Here is a 16,687-nt window from a genome sequence, read left to right as displayed (position 1 = left end):
GTTTGTATTTTTTCTACTCTATAATGTTTCGTGTTATCTTAAAAGCACTAAATAAACTGTTTGTTTTACTGAATTGATTAAATTAAGTAACAAAAAGGAGACGATTAATGAATAGTCACTGCGCATGCGCGTGGGCGGCTAAATTCAAAACTCCAGACGTTTTCTTCGACGCTCGTTGACGTTAGCCTCAGCTCACAGCAACCTTGCGAGGCGGCCCTGCTAAAAATACACAGCATGGAAAGAATATGTTTTAAAAAATAGTAAATAAGACATAAATTAAGTACGAACTCTGCCGTTCTAGTACAGGAGGAGTGAACTCGTCACAGCAACAAGGTACGTGCTGCTGCTGTCATTCTCTCGTTTTGTTGTTCGTGTTGTCAATGGTATGCTAACACTAGCGTTAGCATCAATTAAATAAAGTGCACTTTAAAACCGTGTTTTAACCTTTTTGTTTGTTTGTTTCTGCTCTATTAAACGGGGGAGATATGCAGCAGCCATGCATTATTTGTTTTACTAAAATAGTAGTTTTTAAAAAATAGCGTTTGTTGACAAACATTCATGTCCAGCCAATTTCTTAACGCGTTATCTGTGTCTGCAGTATCAATTCTATTATTGCCAGATAATGATTTGCCTTTTTGTCAGAGAGCGTGTGACAGACACTCGGCAGTTATTATCATACCATTAGTAGTTTTTATTTATTAATTTATATAAAATGCAATAAACAACAAGAATAATACGAAATTAATATTTCAGGAAACCTGCACCTTGTTGGTAGATTGTACCAGTATATGATTTTGGAGAATTTGCCATAATTATGCTTTGGATTTACAGTCTCAGTGTGTCTTCTAATCTCAGATTCTTTTGTCAATTTCAAGATGTTCACTTATGACTCTGTGTGTCAGAGCTCATTGTCATGCTGCTGATTAATAAAAAAAAAAAACACGGACTGCAACGATTAATCAATTACTAAATTAATCGTACATTTTTTTATAATCAATTGATACATTTTAGTGTTTTTCTAAATAATTAAAACTTCTTAACTGGTAATATTTTCTGATTTCTTTGCTTGTGGATAAAACGAGACATTTAAAATCAAAATCTTACATTACTGTATGTTAATGTAAATTAGAAGGTTGACTAAGGATTTAACCCAGGTAAAGCTGCTGATGGGAAAAAAAACAACCTTTAAACCCAGGATTAAACTTGTGTGTTTTTCATATTTTCACAGTTAAAGATGGAGCCCCAGGAGCTTGCCAAAAATGAGTGAGTAAAGTGTTGTTATTGTTATATACAGCAGTTATATGTACTGTCTTTGTGTTAAGGTTATTATGATTCTAGGGCCACATACACTAGACTTTATCTGTATTTCATGTTATGTCTTCCAGTGAAACCAGTGGATTCTCCAGGCGGCGCATTTCCGTCAGTGTTACATACACACACACATTTATCTGTAAATGAATAAATACGAACCATATGCATTACAGTGTCTTTTTTAATTTCAGATTTTAAAAGCACCACGCAAGTCAACCGCATTCCCTGATCCTGAGCAACAAACAAATTTGGTAAATGGAGATTTCTTCCTCAGAGCCATAATGATATCTATATTTACATTTTAAGTAATTTTTATATTATTCTAACTTTGAATAAGGAGGAATGTGCCAAACCTGTGGAAAAAAGGCCATCAAGAAGAGTCAGTTTTGCTCCCGCCAATGATGTCCTTCTGTTTTCAAAGTGAGACTCTTGTTAAATCAGTATTATTCAACTCCTTATATGCAAATACACCATTGTTTCATTCTCAAATTGATTCTTTATCTTGTATTGCTACAGGGACGTGAAAAATGCCTCTCCCACCCGAAGCCCCCTGCAAGAATTAATGATAGCAAGTATGTAATGAAGTAACAATTACAAATTTATTTATGATTCAAACTGCATTTTAATATCTTTTCTCTGTTATTCTGTAGCAGGGGCAACCACACAAAACAGGTAAGACGACTAAAGCCTTTCAAGCTTTATAAAATCTAGCTGTGTTAAATGGTGATTTTAAAATTTGCCTTCATAACCTTTAAACATTTCCTGTACCTAAGGTTCCCAGGGGCAGAAGATGGGAGTCAAGGTAAAGATATATATTTTTATGTTTAAAACTATGTGTATTAAATGTATGTACAGTTACCCGTACTAAGGATGACCCATACAAAATTCAACTCTCCAATTTTAGCAATGGAAACCCTCTTGAATGCTCCTCTACATGGGTTACAGCAACAGGATAAGGTAAGCTTTTCCTTGAGTTGTAATTGTATGTATTAAAGTATTATACTGCTGTATAATAATGTTCAACAGTTTTATATTTATTGACTGTTGATTGTAATCAAATTCACCAGGTCCGCTTTGATACAGTGGAAGGTTTTGGGGAGAAAACAGTGGTATTTTCCTCAGACGATGCGTTCATGGACATGACCCACAGTCAAACTATAAACTTTGCCAGTTACGGAGAGTTCCTCGCAGATGATGCTTTACCCTCTGGTGGAGAAAAGATGGTGATGTTCGCTGCAGATGATGCATCGATGGACATGACCCTTAGTCATACTGTCAACCTGATGAATGGTACGGTTTCACTACCCAGACACATGGATTTAAATGTTCAAAAGAGAAATGTACCCTCGACACTACCCAGTTTTGATCCAGGATTCGAGGATTTCCTTGCAAGTCTCTCTAAATCCGGTGGCCCCTCCTCGTCGGCCGCTGTTGAGTCAACCTGTTCCCTCGCCCATATCAAAGAAAAAAAGGCTGATGTGGACAAAGAGAATCGGCTTCCAGCTTCAGTCCCATCTGTGATGGAGAAGTCACTGAATGCATCCAGAAAAACTGGGCAGGCGTCTTATGAAAGTGTGCTGTGTCCGGACGACAACGTGAGCATGAACTTGACTGAAGTTCAAACGGGCCGCATCCTGGGATTCACTGGCACTGATGATCCATTCCAGTGTCTTTTTCCCACAGAAGACATGTATGTCCACACTGACAGAAGAGTTTCACAAATGACAGCGATGACAAAGACCAGCTCTGACCCTAAAGGTACTGGCATTTCATTTGACTCATCTTGGCTTGATTTTTTTTATAATGTTCAGATTGTCTCTTTCTGGGTGTTCATGTCAATAATATTATGTAACATTTGTCCAATCTTTTTCACAGCAGTTGCAACTACTGACACAAGGTGAGCTTACATTTTCTCTTACTTGGTTTATCAGTTGAAATGACGATGTTTGAGTTAAATTTTAAATAAAATGTGTCAAGTTTAAAATGAAATGAGGAGACACAATTAAAAATGTATTCATTTCTTGTCCGAAGGGTCCAAAAGATTCTGATTGAAGACGGCAAAGGAAAAATGTCAGGTATGTTGGAGAATTAACATTTTTGTTTGAACAATTTCAAAAACAAATGTAAACAAATATAAATTCCCACATTTAGATGCAGCGTCCCTGAAGAATCATTCTCTAAATGCTTCTCATCAAAGGCACAAGGTGAGATTTTTAATTACTTTTAAAAACTGGCCACAAGAGAAGCATCAGTTTTTTCACCATATATAAGTTGAAGTTGTGCATTAGTATTGTTTTTAAAGTGTTAAGATAACAGGTGTGCTTTTCCTCCTCAGGCCAACTTTTTTGCCAGAGAAGAGAAAACAATCATGTTTAGTGCAGATGATGAGTTCATGGACATGACTCAAAGTCACACTATCAACATTTCCCGTGGTTCTTTGGCTCCTCAGAAAGCATCAGCTGATGGTCTGGATTCAGGATTTAAGAACTCCCTGTCAGGTCTCTCTAAACCAACTGGCCTTAGTATGAATCCTATGATTAAAAGAGCAGTGCCATCTACTGCACCATCATTTAAAGAAACTAGCAACACAAACAACCGATTCTCCCACCATAAAACACCAAGGGCTGATGTCGGTAAAGCCAATCGATTGGTGGATACAAGCAGGAGCTGCTCATCTGCTCGCAGTGCAGTCAGTCCTGAAAAGGACATGGGCATGGATATAACTGAATCTCAAACAGGCCGCATTATAGAGATGGCGGATTCAGACGATCCTTTTAATTTCCTTTTTCCCACACAAGACATGTATTCACAGAGTGAAAGTCTGAAGAAAGCTGAGCTGACTTCAGGGCAAAAGAACAGTGAGGCACGGAGATCATCTCATAATAATAATAATAATAATACAGGTAAACCACTAACCCTCAAAAGGAAATGGAATTGTTGTCCTTTATTGTGTTTGCTAATTTGCTTGTAATTCAATTTATCACTAGGCGTGGAGACCTCATTGAAGCACTCTTTAAAGACAAAGCAGCAGAGACTTCAGGTGGGTAAACTATTCACTACAAGTTCCTAGAATGGATTATACATCACAATTATACAACAGTATTCAAAATTACACTGTTTGGCATGTGTAGTCATTTTTCTGGCTTTATCACATCTTCTGAAAAACAAAAAATTAATTGAATTGTAGTGATTTCTTCTCTGGGTTTCTTTCCCCAGTTTGATGCTGATAACGTCTACAACCACAAAGCAGCAGACGATACCTGCATGGATGTGACACGGAGTCACACTGTCCACATCGGCAGTGATTTAAACATGCCATCAAACCAGAACTTTTTACCTTGCAAAGACAAAACGGTGATGTTCAATGTCCACGACGCGGGTATGGATATGACCCAGTGTCTAACTGTAAACATTGCCAACAGTTTAGGCTTGGATCCAGTTCTTCCTCCTGCAAAAGATAGAACCATTAGGTTTGATGTCCATGATGCTGGTATGGATATGACGAACTGCCTCACTGTAAATATTGCCAACAGTTTAGGCTCGGATCCGGTCCTTTCTCCAAAAGATAAAACGATGAGGTTTGATGTCCACAATGCAGGAATGGATATGACCCAGTGCCTGACTGTTAATATTGCCAACAACTTAGGCCCGGATTCACTTAATCCCTCCTTGAAGAAACAGGAATTAGATCAAGCTCTTGCTACAAGTGATAAAACAATGAGGTTTGATGTCCATGATGCAGGTATGGATATGACAAAGTGCCTCACAGTTAATATTGCCAACAATTTAGGCTCAGATTCCGTTCTTTCTCCACTGAATAAACAGGAAGTAGATCCAGTTCTTCCTCCTACAAAAGATAAAACGGTGAGGTTTGATGTCCATGATGCAGGAATGGATATGACCCAGTGTCTGACTGTAAATATTGCCAACAGTTTAGGCTCAGATACACTTAATCCTCCCATGAAGAAAAGGGACGTAGATCCAGTTCTTCCTCCTCCAAAAGACAAAACAATAAGGTTCGATGTCCATGATGCAGGTATGGATATGACAAAGTGCCTCACTGTAAATATTGCTAATAGTTTAGGCTCGGATCCAGTTCTTGCTCCTCAAAAAGATAAAACAATGAGGTTTGATGTCCAAGATGCAGGAATGGATATGACCCAGTGTCTGACTGTAAATATTGCCAACAGTTTAGGCTCAGATACACTTAATCCTCCCATGAAGAAAAGGGACGTAGATCCAGTTCTTCCTCCTCCAAAAGACAAAACAATAAGGTTCGATGTCCATGATGCAGGTATGGATATGACAAAGTGCCTGACTGTTAATATTGCCAACAATTTAGGCTCAGATCCAGATCTTTCTCCAATGAAGAAACGGGAAGTTTGTCTGTCTAAAGGCAGATCTTCATCAGCACATGTTTGGGATCCAGAATTCAATAGTGTCCTCACAGAAGTCAAGAGTGTTGACCTTGTGGGTACAAAATTGACATCCACAGCTGCACCGTCCTTTCACATCGGAGACTCCAGTACAATCTGTCCTGATGATGATGTAAACATGGATATGACTGAGTTTCAAACAGACCAAATTGTGGGAATCGCATATACAGATGTTCCTTCCCAGTGTCTTCTTCCCACACATGACGTGTATCCCCTAAGAGGCGATTTGAAGAAAGGAGAGATGACCTCACAGCTGCAGATCAGTGAAGAACCTCGATCATGTGCAAAGGTGAAAGAAGTTTTCTTTTTTTTTGATTGTGTCTATGAATGCAAAATCTTTAATTGAAATTGAAAGCTAATTTTCTCATCACTCTCTCAGGTCAAGATCGATGCTGAAGACAACTACAACAAGGAAACTGCGTGGTCTTCCAGAGATGATGCAGCTACAATGGGGACCCATGGTCCCTCTGTAAATATCTCCCACAAATTGGATTTATTTCTTCCAAACCAAGGACTAAATTTTACATTCAGTCATAGAAACATGGATTTAAGTTTGCCTGAAAAGACAACACAAAGAAGCAAATCTATGTCTGCACGTGACCTGGATTCAGGATTTAAAAATTCCCTGTCTAGGACAAGTGGATCCTGGGCTAATCCACTCAAACGAGTTACTCCTGCTCTGCAGGGCCCTCTAGAAGGTGTTGGTATGCAAATGCAAAAGCTTGATGAGGATGCTTTAAATGTAGCGCAAGGTTTTGTTCCAACTGACGTGGAAAAGTCACCAAATAAAACCATGACAGACTGTCCAGAAGTTGATGTCAGCATGGACATGACTGAAGGTCATACAGGTCATGTTTTTGGACACACCCATGCAGATGATGTCTCACTTTCTTTAGCACAAGGTCCTGACCCCAGTTGTGACCTCGAGAAGCAAACAAATGCAACTTCACAACAAAGCAGTGAAGCAGTAGAGTCTTGCAACTTCCCCGAATGCATTGACTCAAATGAAATGACCAAGAAAGAATCTAAAGCAAGAAATGAACCAACTTCCTCCTCGTCGCAGGAGATGAAAGGTTTACCCCCTGCCGCCGTTGACCAAGTTGCCGATGCATTATATTCACGCAGGTCCAGAAGAATGAGTTTAGCAGATCTCCAGTCAAAAGCAAGGCGTTTGAGCCACATTATAAACTCAGCTCCTGATACTTTGACAGCAGAAAGCTGCATAACACCATTACCCCAGTTGGACCATGACTTGGACAAAACCTCAGAGAACAAATCTAAGATTGCAGTTGAACCTGAACTGGAAATGGCTTTGGAAAACCCTCAAGATATTGCACAAGGACAGGGTCACAACCAAGCAGGAGAAGTGTCGGCTGCCACCACTCCTTTCAACTTGAAAACTAAACTCATGTCGAGAATCTCAATGGGAGGCTTTAAGCCGAAACTCCCCCAAAGAAGCAGCGCCAACAATCCCAAGAAGGTGAATTCTTCTGTGGAGTCCACAAGAACGATGGCAGTTAACGTCACAGGTCAACTGAGAAACTTGGACAATGACGTGAGAGATATTTTTGATGAAGAGCTCGGAATCTGTGAGGACATGTCAGAAATTCTGGACGTGAGGAGTCCCCAGAAAACTGCTGATAAAGAGAGGGATTTTAACATCGACGAGCTCATAGAGGAAGACATATTTAAAGAGGACATCATTGGTGCTGTCCAAGGAGTAAAGAGACCGATGCACATAGATGAAAACAATGTGGCAGGTCAGAAGAGAAGGAAAGCATCCACTCAGAGCAGCCATGATGCCACTGACATGGTAAGTAAAATTATTTGTTTATATAGCACATCAGAAACAGACAACACAACAGAAGCAAAGCTATTAAGCTAAGGCAAGCATGAACAAATTAATACTTTTTAATCAACAGTGTCTATATTATATGTGTGTGAATATATTATTATCTTCATTATTATTATTATTATATTATAACAGGATTTTAAGTTCTCCCATAATGACAGAGTCATTTATTTATTTATGAGCATATTTATCACATTTTTACAAATAATCTGTTTTATGATTGGATCCTATTCAAAACATTCCATGTTTTTTGCTGTCATTAAAACAATTAAAATGTTCATTTCTTACCAACTAAATATTCAGCGACTCTTTTCATGTAATCTTGGCATTGTCCAGCACAATTCAGTTTGTGTTAGGTTTGCAAAAACTCCCATAAATTCCCATGGAAATTTTCTAATTTGGAATATTCCCAGGATTGTTGAATTAAAGTTCCCAATCCCATGGAGTTTCTGGAAATGTACCTGGAATGTTCCACCCCTTTGCAACAACATGCGTTGTCTACAATGACCCATAGAACACAATTGTTCCTAATTGGGCTTTTATTTTGAAATGTATTGTATATGTTTAAAGCTTATAAGTGAATGTTTTCCAGTGTTTCTATTATGAAATTTAAAATAAATACACTTGTCTTTTGATGGCACGGTAGACTTAAAGGTTTGGCTTTAACAAAGAATTTAACAGTGTCCTATTCCTTAATGCTGTTGTGTTGGAATTTCTTTGTTTGTTTTCATCAGGAACTACAGTCTCATATTGTGGAGGGGGACGGTAACACAACTGCAGCTCCAAACACAACCACACAAACCACCGATTGCTCCAGCAGTAGTCACACAGCCTCTATCAGGTGTGAGGCTACATTTGAGTCAAGTAAGTGATGGAGAGACTTTTTACTTTTATGTTTTGTAGGAATAAAATCAAACTTATTCAATAATTATTATTTTTTTATTTCCCCAGCCTTTAAACAAAGTCTTTTTGAATCTCAGCTTGAAGACTATACATGTGATGCACAAAAGGTATATTTATGGAAAATTTTATGCACATACAAGTAAAAAATGCATTTCCCAATTGCTACTTATTTAACACCTTTTCCTATATTTTGATTGCAGAAATTGGACAATGGCTCCATCACAGTGCTGGAGTTCTTCAAACTCTTCAACATAGACTTTGTCATTCATAATCCTCGACAGAGCATCCTCCCCGGAAAGGTAGGTTCAGCTTTTATTATATCACAAATGACACTTTATCAACAGTAAACTGTTATAACATGACTTTTTTTCTTTTATTTGTTCATACAGCTTTTGTCGGATACTGAACACACACCGATTGACTTACTGAAGGACCGACACATCAGCCGCCCTAAACAGATGGCGTACGAGATGGATGTCCTAAACCTTACAGAGAAAGTGGAAGGGTATGTACACCAAACTTCAGTCTGTATATGTATTTTTTATTTATTTATTTTGTACAGCTTTTTAAGGAGTAAACCACTGTTTTTATTCATGGCAGTCTTCCAGTAATGATAGTAACTGCTAGGATAAAACTGGCCTTGGCATGAGAAGTCTATTAATGTGTATATAATGAATTCAAAACAGAATCTTCAATGTTTCTCTGGAAATGCTGTCCTTTAAACAATTTTTTTTTTTTCCCCCACAGGCTGAAAGTGCGAATGCGGGACCTTGACAAACCTCTTAAGATGGTTAACAAAGCTTTGTGGGAAGAGATGAGAAATTCTTCAGAGAAAGAGGTATTCATGAATATTGTATCATTATTATTATTATTATTATTATTATTATTATTATTATACCAAAGAAAGTCACAATTACAAAGTGGATTCAGTTTAGATTAATTAAGTTTTTGATTAATATTCAATTATTCACTCCTTATTTGAATCCACAGCTCAAATCCTTTGGCGCGACCTTGAAAGTGAGAAACAACTTCTTCAGGAAGATGAGCAAAGCTAAGTCTCACGAGATGAAGGAGGTCCTCTACTCCAATCTTGTGCAGACTAATCTGGTAAGAGTCCTCACACAGGCGTTTATTTATTTGGACACTATTTTGTTCTAAACCTAGATGGTAATTGGTCATTTTTGTTTTCTTTTTTTTTTGTTGCCCCAGGAGGAGCAACAGAGGTTGAGAGAAACGATTGCCCAAGCAGATGAAATGATAAAGAGTCTTGATGACTGTATTTGTGAATTGGAATCAGGTAGGTTGATAGAGGGGGAAATGGGATGTTCAGGTTGTGATGCTTTTTATAGCCACCAGTATAGTTTATATAAATCCATTCACACAGAGTGGAAAATTACAGGTGGAGAAGTCAGTGAAAAGGCTTTAGATTAAATTAGATTTGACTTTGTTGATCCCCACACTGGGGAAAATCTTTAGTTACAGCAGCAAAAGGGTTAAATACAAATAAAATAGGATATAAAAGAAGTAATAAAGTTAGGAAAGTATAATAAAAAAAATATTAGGGGATGAGTCGCTATCATACTCGGTATTGGTCCAATACTGTTCAAAATCTCTGGATAGGATATCGGACAAATAAAAACCTAAACTCTGATACAATCCAAAAGTCCTATATATCACATACTTCACTGTTCACAGACTAAAAGTGTAAATAAAAATCAGCAACAGCATTTTAGCTGAGTCATATTGTGCACTGTTTATTTCTTCTTTATGGGAGATGAGTATTTGTTACACGATTGGATGATAATTGTGTCTTTGAATGTGTTAATTGCTTCATAGTTGAAAACGTCTAAAAATGACTATCGCATTGGTATCAGTATCGATGGATTGATTGTGATATCATTAACAGACCCTTAAAATAAAAACAAAACAAAACAACATCAATATAAATGTATGCAAGAAGAATATCACAGTGCCGGTGTTATACAGTCTGATAACAGTTTTTTTCCTCCTTCTATAGAACTCGTCACAGTTGAAGACAAAGGTTTATTAGACAAACCGAGTCTGAAGTCACAGCAGGAAGGTAACGTGTCATAAAAACTTACTTGTTTAGAATTTTTCCAAGCTTTGATTGCCACTGAGGTTTTTTTTTGTTGTTGTTTTAACAGAAATGAAGAAACTCACTCAAGCTTTGGCCGATAATGAAAGGTGAGTTGAGTTAATATTTCTTTCTCTCATGGATGTGCATTGTTCTCTCGTGTTTATTTTTTCCCCTCTTACAGAGAAATGACTGAACTGGAGCTGCAGAAGCAGCAGAATTCCAGCAAACTCAAGAGGATGAGAGCTGAGACGAGTAACCTGGAGAACCACGTCTCCGTGCTGCACTTGTGAGTTCACCTCATTTTTCTTTATGCTGAACTGTGTTTGCTCTTTCACGCACATCTTTTCTTTCCTAACTGCTCGGTTGTTCACACATGAGCTTATACCAGTTACATAATGACCTAACTTCTGTTTACTGATTTTACCATCAGTGTATTTAAAATATGCTTGCATTAATACCCTTCTTTCATGTATGTTCACTTCAGGATAAATGAATGGAAGTTTGGAGAGAAGAAAGACAACTGCACTGTCTACACTTTCCTCCACGACACGATGCAGCTACAGCTGGTGTATGAAAAATCCACAGGTGATTTAGGATAATACGGTTTCACTGAACATAAAACTATTTTAAATTATTCTCTTAATCAGCCCTAAGGTCAAAAAATGGCTGAAAATGTCACCATAACAATTATGGCAACATACAAATTCTAATTAAACCAAATCATTCCCAAGCAATGTTGAGTAAATCAATTAACACTGCATTTTATGGATGTTAATTTCAAATATATGCACGTAAATCTTAACTAAAAGGCAGGGAAAATCCATACAGAGTAGATAAATATTGCTTGTAAGTGTGTAAAAACTTGACTTATTATTTTTTCCTTGTTTGATGTAGAAGGAGCCTGTGGTGGTGGTGATGATGATGATGATCAGTCTGAGGGGAAAATAACTGAGATCAACTTCAAACTACAACTCGATGGTGAGAAAAATGACACTATTTGTATTTATTTGTGTTATGCATGTTTGTCTGTTTGTTATCAGCAGCTGTGACACCTTTTCTAATGTTTTGTTTCATTAAGGAGGATGGAGCTGTCACTGGCAATTTTCTCGCTTTTTAGTGTTTAATTGTTTGTTTTTTGTTCAGATGAGAAATCGCAGTGTCATGCTCGCCTCGTTCACACACTGGTCTCCCAGTACATCCAGAGTCAACCGTGCTGGGTGGAGAAATACCCGTCGAGACGACACGTGCCCGAGGTTCGTACAAGAGCGTTATTTTTTTTATTTTTTTTTTTTACTAAACCCATAACTGCTACTTAAAATGGAAATCTGTACTAATGTAAATTACTTTTAATTTGTCTAATCACACCATGTTTTTTTTTTTACTTATTTACTTGAAGATACTTAAGATAATTTGACTTGTTTCAAGGTTTTGGGGGTTTTTTTGCCATAATTTTGCTTGAAACAAGTAATTTTAATATTTTTTTGTTTTTTTGGAAGCATTCGATAGGGCTGCAATTAATAATTATATATACAGTATCATCTATTAATCATCATCTATTCATCATCTATTTTTTTGGATAAATTCATTTGTTTTTTGGTTCATAAAATGTCAGAAAACAAATTGTTTCCCAAAAACTCATAATATTCACATTTTTATTACAAAAAAACAAAAAAGAAGTCACAATATTTGACGAGTAATGCAGTAATCAATGAATTGTTTCTGCTCCTGTGTCTCAATATTGAGTTGTACTGAAACATAATGTTGTGTTGACTCAGCTGCTCCATGACGTCAGCCTGGTGGTGAGTCGCTGTCGTCTGCTCGGAGAAGAGCTGCGGCTGCTGAAAATGTGGGGAGGTCTGAAGCTCGGTATTCTGGACATCAGCTGTTCGGACACGCAGTAGGACGGCTTTTATTTTTCAAAGATGGAGTGCAAAATTTAGCACGTTTTAAGTGTGAATTAAAAAAATGATTCTGTGTTCTTCCTCTAGGGTGCTCATTGTCTTCAGCAGTCTCAAGACGTGTACCAAGTTTGAGGTGATCTTCTCCGTCAGTCTGATCAATGAACACTGTGTCATTCAAGTGGAGAGCTGTAAAAGCATGATCGGAAACACAGAGTAAGTACGAATCCGATGCCATTTCTCTAACTTACCGTCTTTAATATAGGTGAATTTGGACTCTCCTAACATCCAAGTAGAAGTATGTGCAACAGTCATAGCAGTGATTTCTGCTGCATAAAAAACCTCAATTAAGTCATCAAATGTTTTGATATTTTAATGGCTTGCAGGATCCAGCAGATTAAAGAGATCGTGGCATCGTTTTCTCCAGCCAGGAACGTCTTGACGAAGATTGTGAAAAAGATTCACGAGCATCTTCTCCGCTGAGACCAAAAAAAAGTGCCTTTTTACTTTTTTACAAATCCAAAAAGAAAAAGAAAAGATAAATGTAACATTCACGTGTTTGTCTTCCATCGGTGTACAACGTCATAACACAACAAGGGATAACAGTGTGGGTAAAAGTTGGTCAAATCATTTTAATGCGACAAATTAAACAAGTCTTAAATTGTAGTCAATAATAGTCAACGTCACTTAACATTTTGTTACTTTTTGATTAATTTTTGAAGGGCAGCTTTCACAGGTGCCACCGGATGGCGCACATGAGCTGATTTTTCAGTACGTGGTTGAAGAGGTTTCCTGATGAACACTGTACAAATTTTTTTTTCCCCCGGCTTTGTTAAACAAATGTACATATTGTCCATGTTGTTGTTTTGTCCACTGTAAATTAGTATTCTTTAATCTCTTTCAGATTTTTACATTAAAATGTTTGTATCTCTTCCATGTTGTCTCACTTACTACATAATCTGTGATCATTCAGAAACAATTTTAAAGAGTTTTTTGTTGATTTAGTGTCGGTAGGTTTACTTGCTGTGGATGTGATTGAAAAAGAAAATGACTGAGTTAATGGAAGGTTCACTATTAATTTCTTACACAGCAGGTGTTCCCTGAGGGGAAAAAAGGAAGTGTTCAGCCTCTGAATTTCTGTTTCTAGCCTTAAGATGGCGCTATGAGATTGTGAAACAAAAGTGCTTCATTTCACCAACTAATGTTTTTCAAACTTGCCACGCGACAATTAGCAATAGCAGTTTGATAATAATGCATAACAGTGTAGCAACATGTCGACTGTTAAAAATGAAACGGTTCTACGTGTTTGTATGGTGGCAGCCAGCTGGGAATCATGAACTTTGGGGTATTTGAGTGTTTGTTCCAGGTTTAAAATTCCTTAAGGCTCTGGTATATTTCCAAATTATCAACATGCGTGCAGCCCAGATTTGGAAACCTCGCGAAAAGAACCCGTTGGGTAAGCATGGACAGTGCACGCTCGAACTGAATTATAAGTGTAAAAACTGTATTATAAAGGTACTTTATTTGTAGTAAATATTTGTTGTCTTCATGGAAACCAAATGTCTGGTTTTTAGCCTGGAATCACTGAGCTCCTCACAGCTTCAGCTGTTTAACCCATTTTTCTACATTTGTAAAGAGATGATTCATACATTTCAGAACTTGTGCAGCCTTGTAATCACTCCAGTCTCTGTTCAAGTGTGAGCATGATTTATTCCTCTTAGCAACGACCCGAGAGGAGAGGAGAGGAGCTGCCGTGGAAACTCATCGGTTCGACCTCTGCTTCTTTAATTACTGACACAAGACAAAACTACAACAGCCGAGACCTGAGTGTGACGTGGACAGTGTCCCCGGGAGTCATTAGAAAGGTCAAACGGCCTGTGAGAGGGTGTGTGTGTGTGTGTGACTGTCCACTCCCCCTGAAAACGTGATGTCAGGGGGTCAAAGTGGACTCTTCCAAACTGTCACCCTCGAGTGAGCCGTCGCGGGGAGACGAGTTCCTCCCTCCACCTCCCGTCCCCCCCGGGAACAACGAGCTGCTGTCAAACCTGATCGAGGACACACAGTGTGTCCAGGCAGGGGTTAAGTTTGACTGAAGTGACATTTGGGTCTGCCGTGACCTCGGGCATGAGGGGTCAACTCAATTTCATTTCAAATGATCCTCTAGTCAAAAGGGACTTTTTTCAAATCATTTTTTTTATCATCGGATAATTTTTTTAGCTTGTGTTTATAGTCAATTTGAAAGTGATGAAATATCTAGTTTGGTATGTACACAAGTCATTGCTTGCTTGTGCCATTTTTTTTTTTTTTAATCCTTATGTAATGAGCTGATTATAACGTTTACTGTATCTAACAACTATGTTGAGTAAACATGATAAACACGATATGCTCGTAAAAAAAGAAAAAAGATGTGTATAGCAGGATGCAGTGATCTCATTCAGTGTAATGTCAGGGTAATTTCAGTGTGAATAGAAAATATTTGGAAGTGGATTATACGTGAGGATAAAATAAATTTCGCAGAACTGTGATTAAATTACCTGCAGGTAAATATGTTACCTCCTGTACACGGACAATAACAGATTCCACATCGGCCCATTCAACAGTTTTTCTAATAATGTACTATTAAAATATGCGTTAATGGTTATTAATATATTTTCATTGCCCTCAAGGTGGCGATAGATGGTGAAATGATTTATGTGCATTTTCGATTAGCACACGAAAACACCTGGATGGAAAAACAGACAGCTGTCAATCACAGTGGCGTGCACTTATGTGTGCCGTACATTATGGTCTGTTTTCCCTTAGATCATTAACTTCTCAGGAAAATTCATGTTTAAGTTAATTTACCCATACGTCCATTCAAACTGACCAGTTGAGTCTTTTTTTCTAAATTCATGATATGGGGTCAGTGTTGATCCAATTTTCTAAAAACACAAACACTAAAAGCGACTAAAGCGTAATCTTACCTATGCGTACGTAAAAGCAAAAAAAAAAAAACGTCATCCTTTATAAGCGGGACAATGAAACTCTGTTTCCTCCCCCCTCCTGAGTGACAAATATAACGGTTAATTGAGATTTAGGTGAAATTACGTGGCGACACATTGTCACCACAACAAACGCTCTAATTCTCTAAAGTGGAACATTTGGCCCCGGGCGACTTGCACGTAATGTGTTTATCCTCGGGGCCCAGAGGCAGTATTTCACCACGGTAACCTCGTCAGTGTCGCTCACCGACATCACTGAAGGAGGGAAGAAGAAGAAGAAGAAGAAGAATTGGTTTTGGACGGTCGGGGCTGGATTGGAGTTTATTGGTGTTTGAGTCAAAACACAAACACCTGCCACACACACACACACACACACACAAGATTTAACCCGAGACAGAAATGCATTTCAATTAAATATGGACAGTAATCACATTTAAATATTCAATCTAGTCCTAAATTTAGATTCTGAAGCATGACAAATATAATGTGGAGTCCCACAAGGCTCTATCCTGGTATCTGTGTTGGTTTTAATCTTTGAGAATTCTTGATTTAAAATGTCCAGATGTTTTAAAGGAGGGGCCAAAACCTCGCACAGGAGCACGGAAATAAATGAAAATAATGCAGAATAATTGTTTTTTAAAGGCAGAGTGTGTATAATCGATTACTAAATGAATTGTATTTCGATAATCTTTTATGAAGGTTATCGAAATTAACATCTCACAAAGAAATCATTAACAGTGAATTATTATTACTCTGTGTTAACTCTTCCTTTAATTTTCATTTACAGTGAACCAGCACCCACTGCTGTAACGGGCCAACGCCTTCATTCAGCACTTTGTTTGTTTTTTTCTTCCTCCTTTGTCCTCCACCTTCCCTTCCCTTCCTTTGGCCTTGACGGTCATGTTTTATCATAATTATTGTCTGAGTCCAGCCGTGACAGCTTCACTCACGTCGCCATGAAAAGAAAGAAAGAGACGTTTAAACAGTGTCGGACTCCAGCGGGACAAGTAAAACACAATGAATCTATTCTTAAGTCGGCACATTATTCTGTCAATAAGAGACTCAGTAAGTGGGAATAAAGCTCTTATGTGAGTTTTCTTTTTCTTTATATATACTTTATGTTATCTACCACAACAGGCATGGACAGCAGGACAGGACAATAGGTAGAGATGCAGTAGATAGCAGCTTTGAAATGTGGTCATTCTCTG

The 16,687-nt window shown here is 37.9% G+C and overlaps 1 protein-coding gene across 1 annotated transcript; it reads left to right on the top strand.

The window, feature by feature from the left end:
• Positions 1–164: 164 nt before the first annotated feature.
• On the top strand, positions 165–13,434 carry knl1 (kinetochore scaffold 1). Its single transcript, XM_044049677.1, has 33 exons — positions 165–333; positions 1,229–1,263; positions 1,386–1,419; positions 1,503–1,562; positions 1,649–1,731; positions 1,828–1,883; positions 1,962–1,983; positions 2,085–2,113; positions 2,216–2,268; positions 2,379–3,069; positions 3,187–3,208; positions 3,343–3,386; positions 3,463–3,515; positions 3,647–4,214; positions 4,299–4,351; positions 4,528–6,036; positions 6,127–7,560; positions 8,334–8,463; positions 8,551–8,609; positions 8,703–8,801; positions 8,892–9,007; positions 9,250–9,340; positions 9,493–9,609; positions 9,712–9,799; positions 10,520–10,582; positions 10,668–10,707; positions 10,782–10,886; positions 11,085–11,185; positions 11,495–11,578; positions 11,744–11,853; positions 12,376–12,497; positions 12,589–12,714; positions 12,885–13,434. The coding sequence occupies exons 2-33, from the start codon at positions 1,235–1,237 to the stop codon at positions 12,979–12,981; spliced, it is 6,288 nt and encodes a 2,095-aa protein (XP_043905612.1). The 5' UTR covers positions 165–333; positions 1,229–1,234; the 3' UTR covers positions 12,982–13,434.
• The last annotated feature ends 3,253 nt before the right edge of the window (positions 13,435–16,687 follow it).

This window comes from Solea senegalensis, linkage group LG17 (assembly GCF_019176455.1).
Source record: "Solea senegalensis isolate Sse05_10M linkage group LG17, IFAPA_SoseM_1, whole genome shotgun sequence".
Lineage (NCBI taxonomy): Eukaryota > Metazoa > Chordata > Actinopteri > Pleuronectiformes > Soleidae > Solea > Solea senegalensis.
This window is presented reverse-complemented; position numbering and strand designations above follow the sequence as displayed.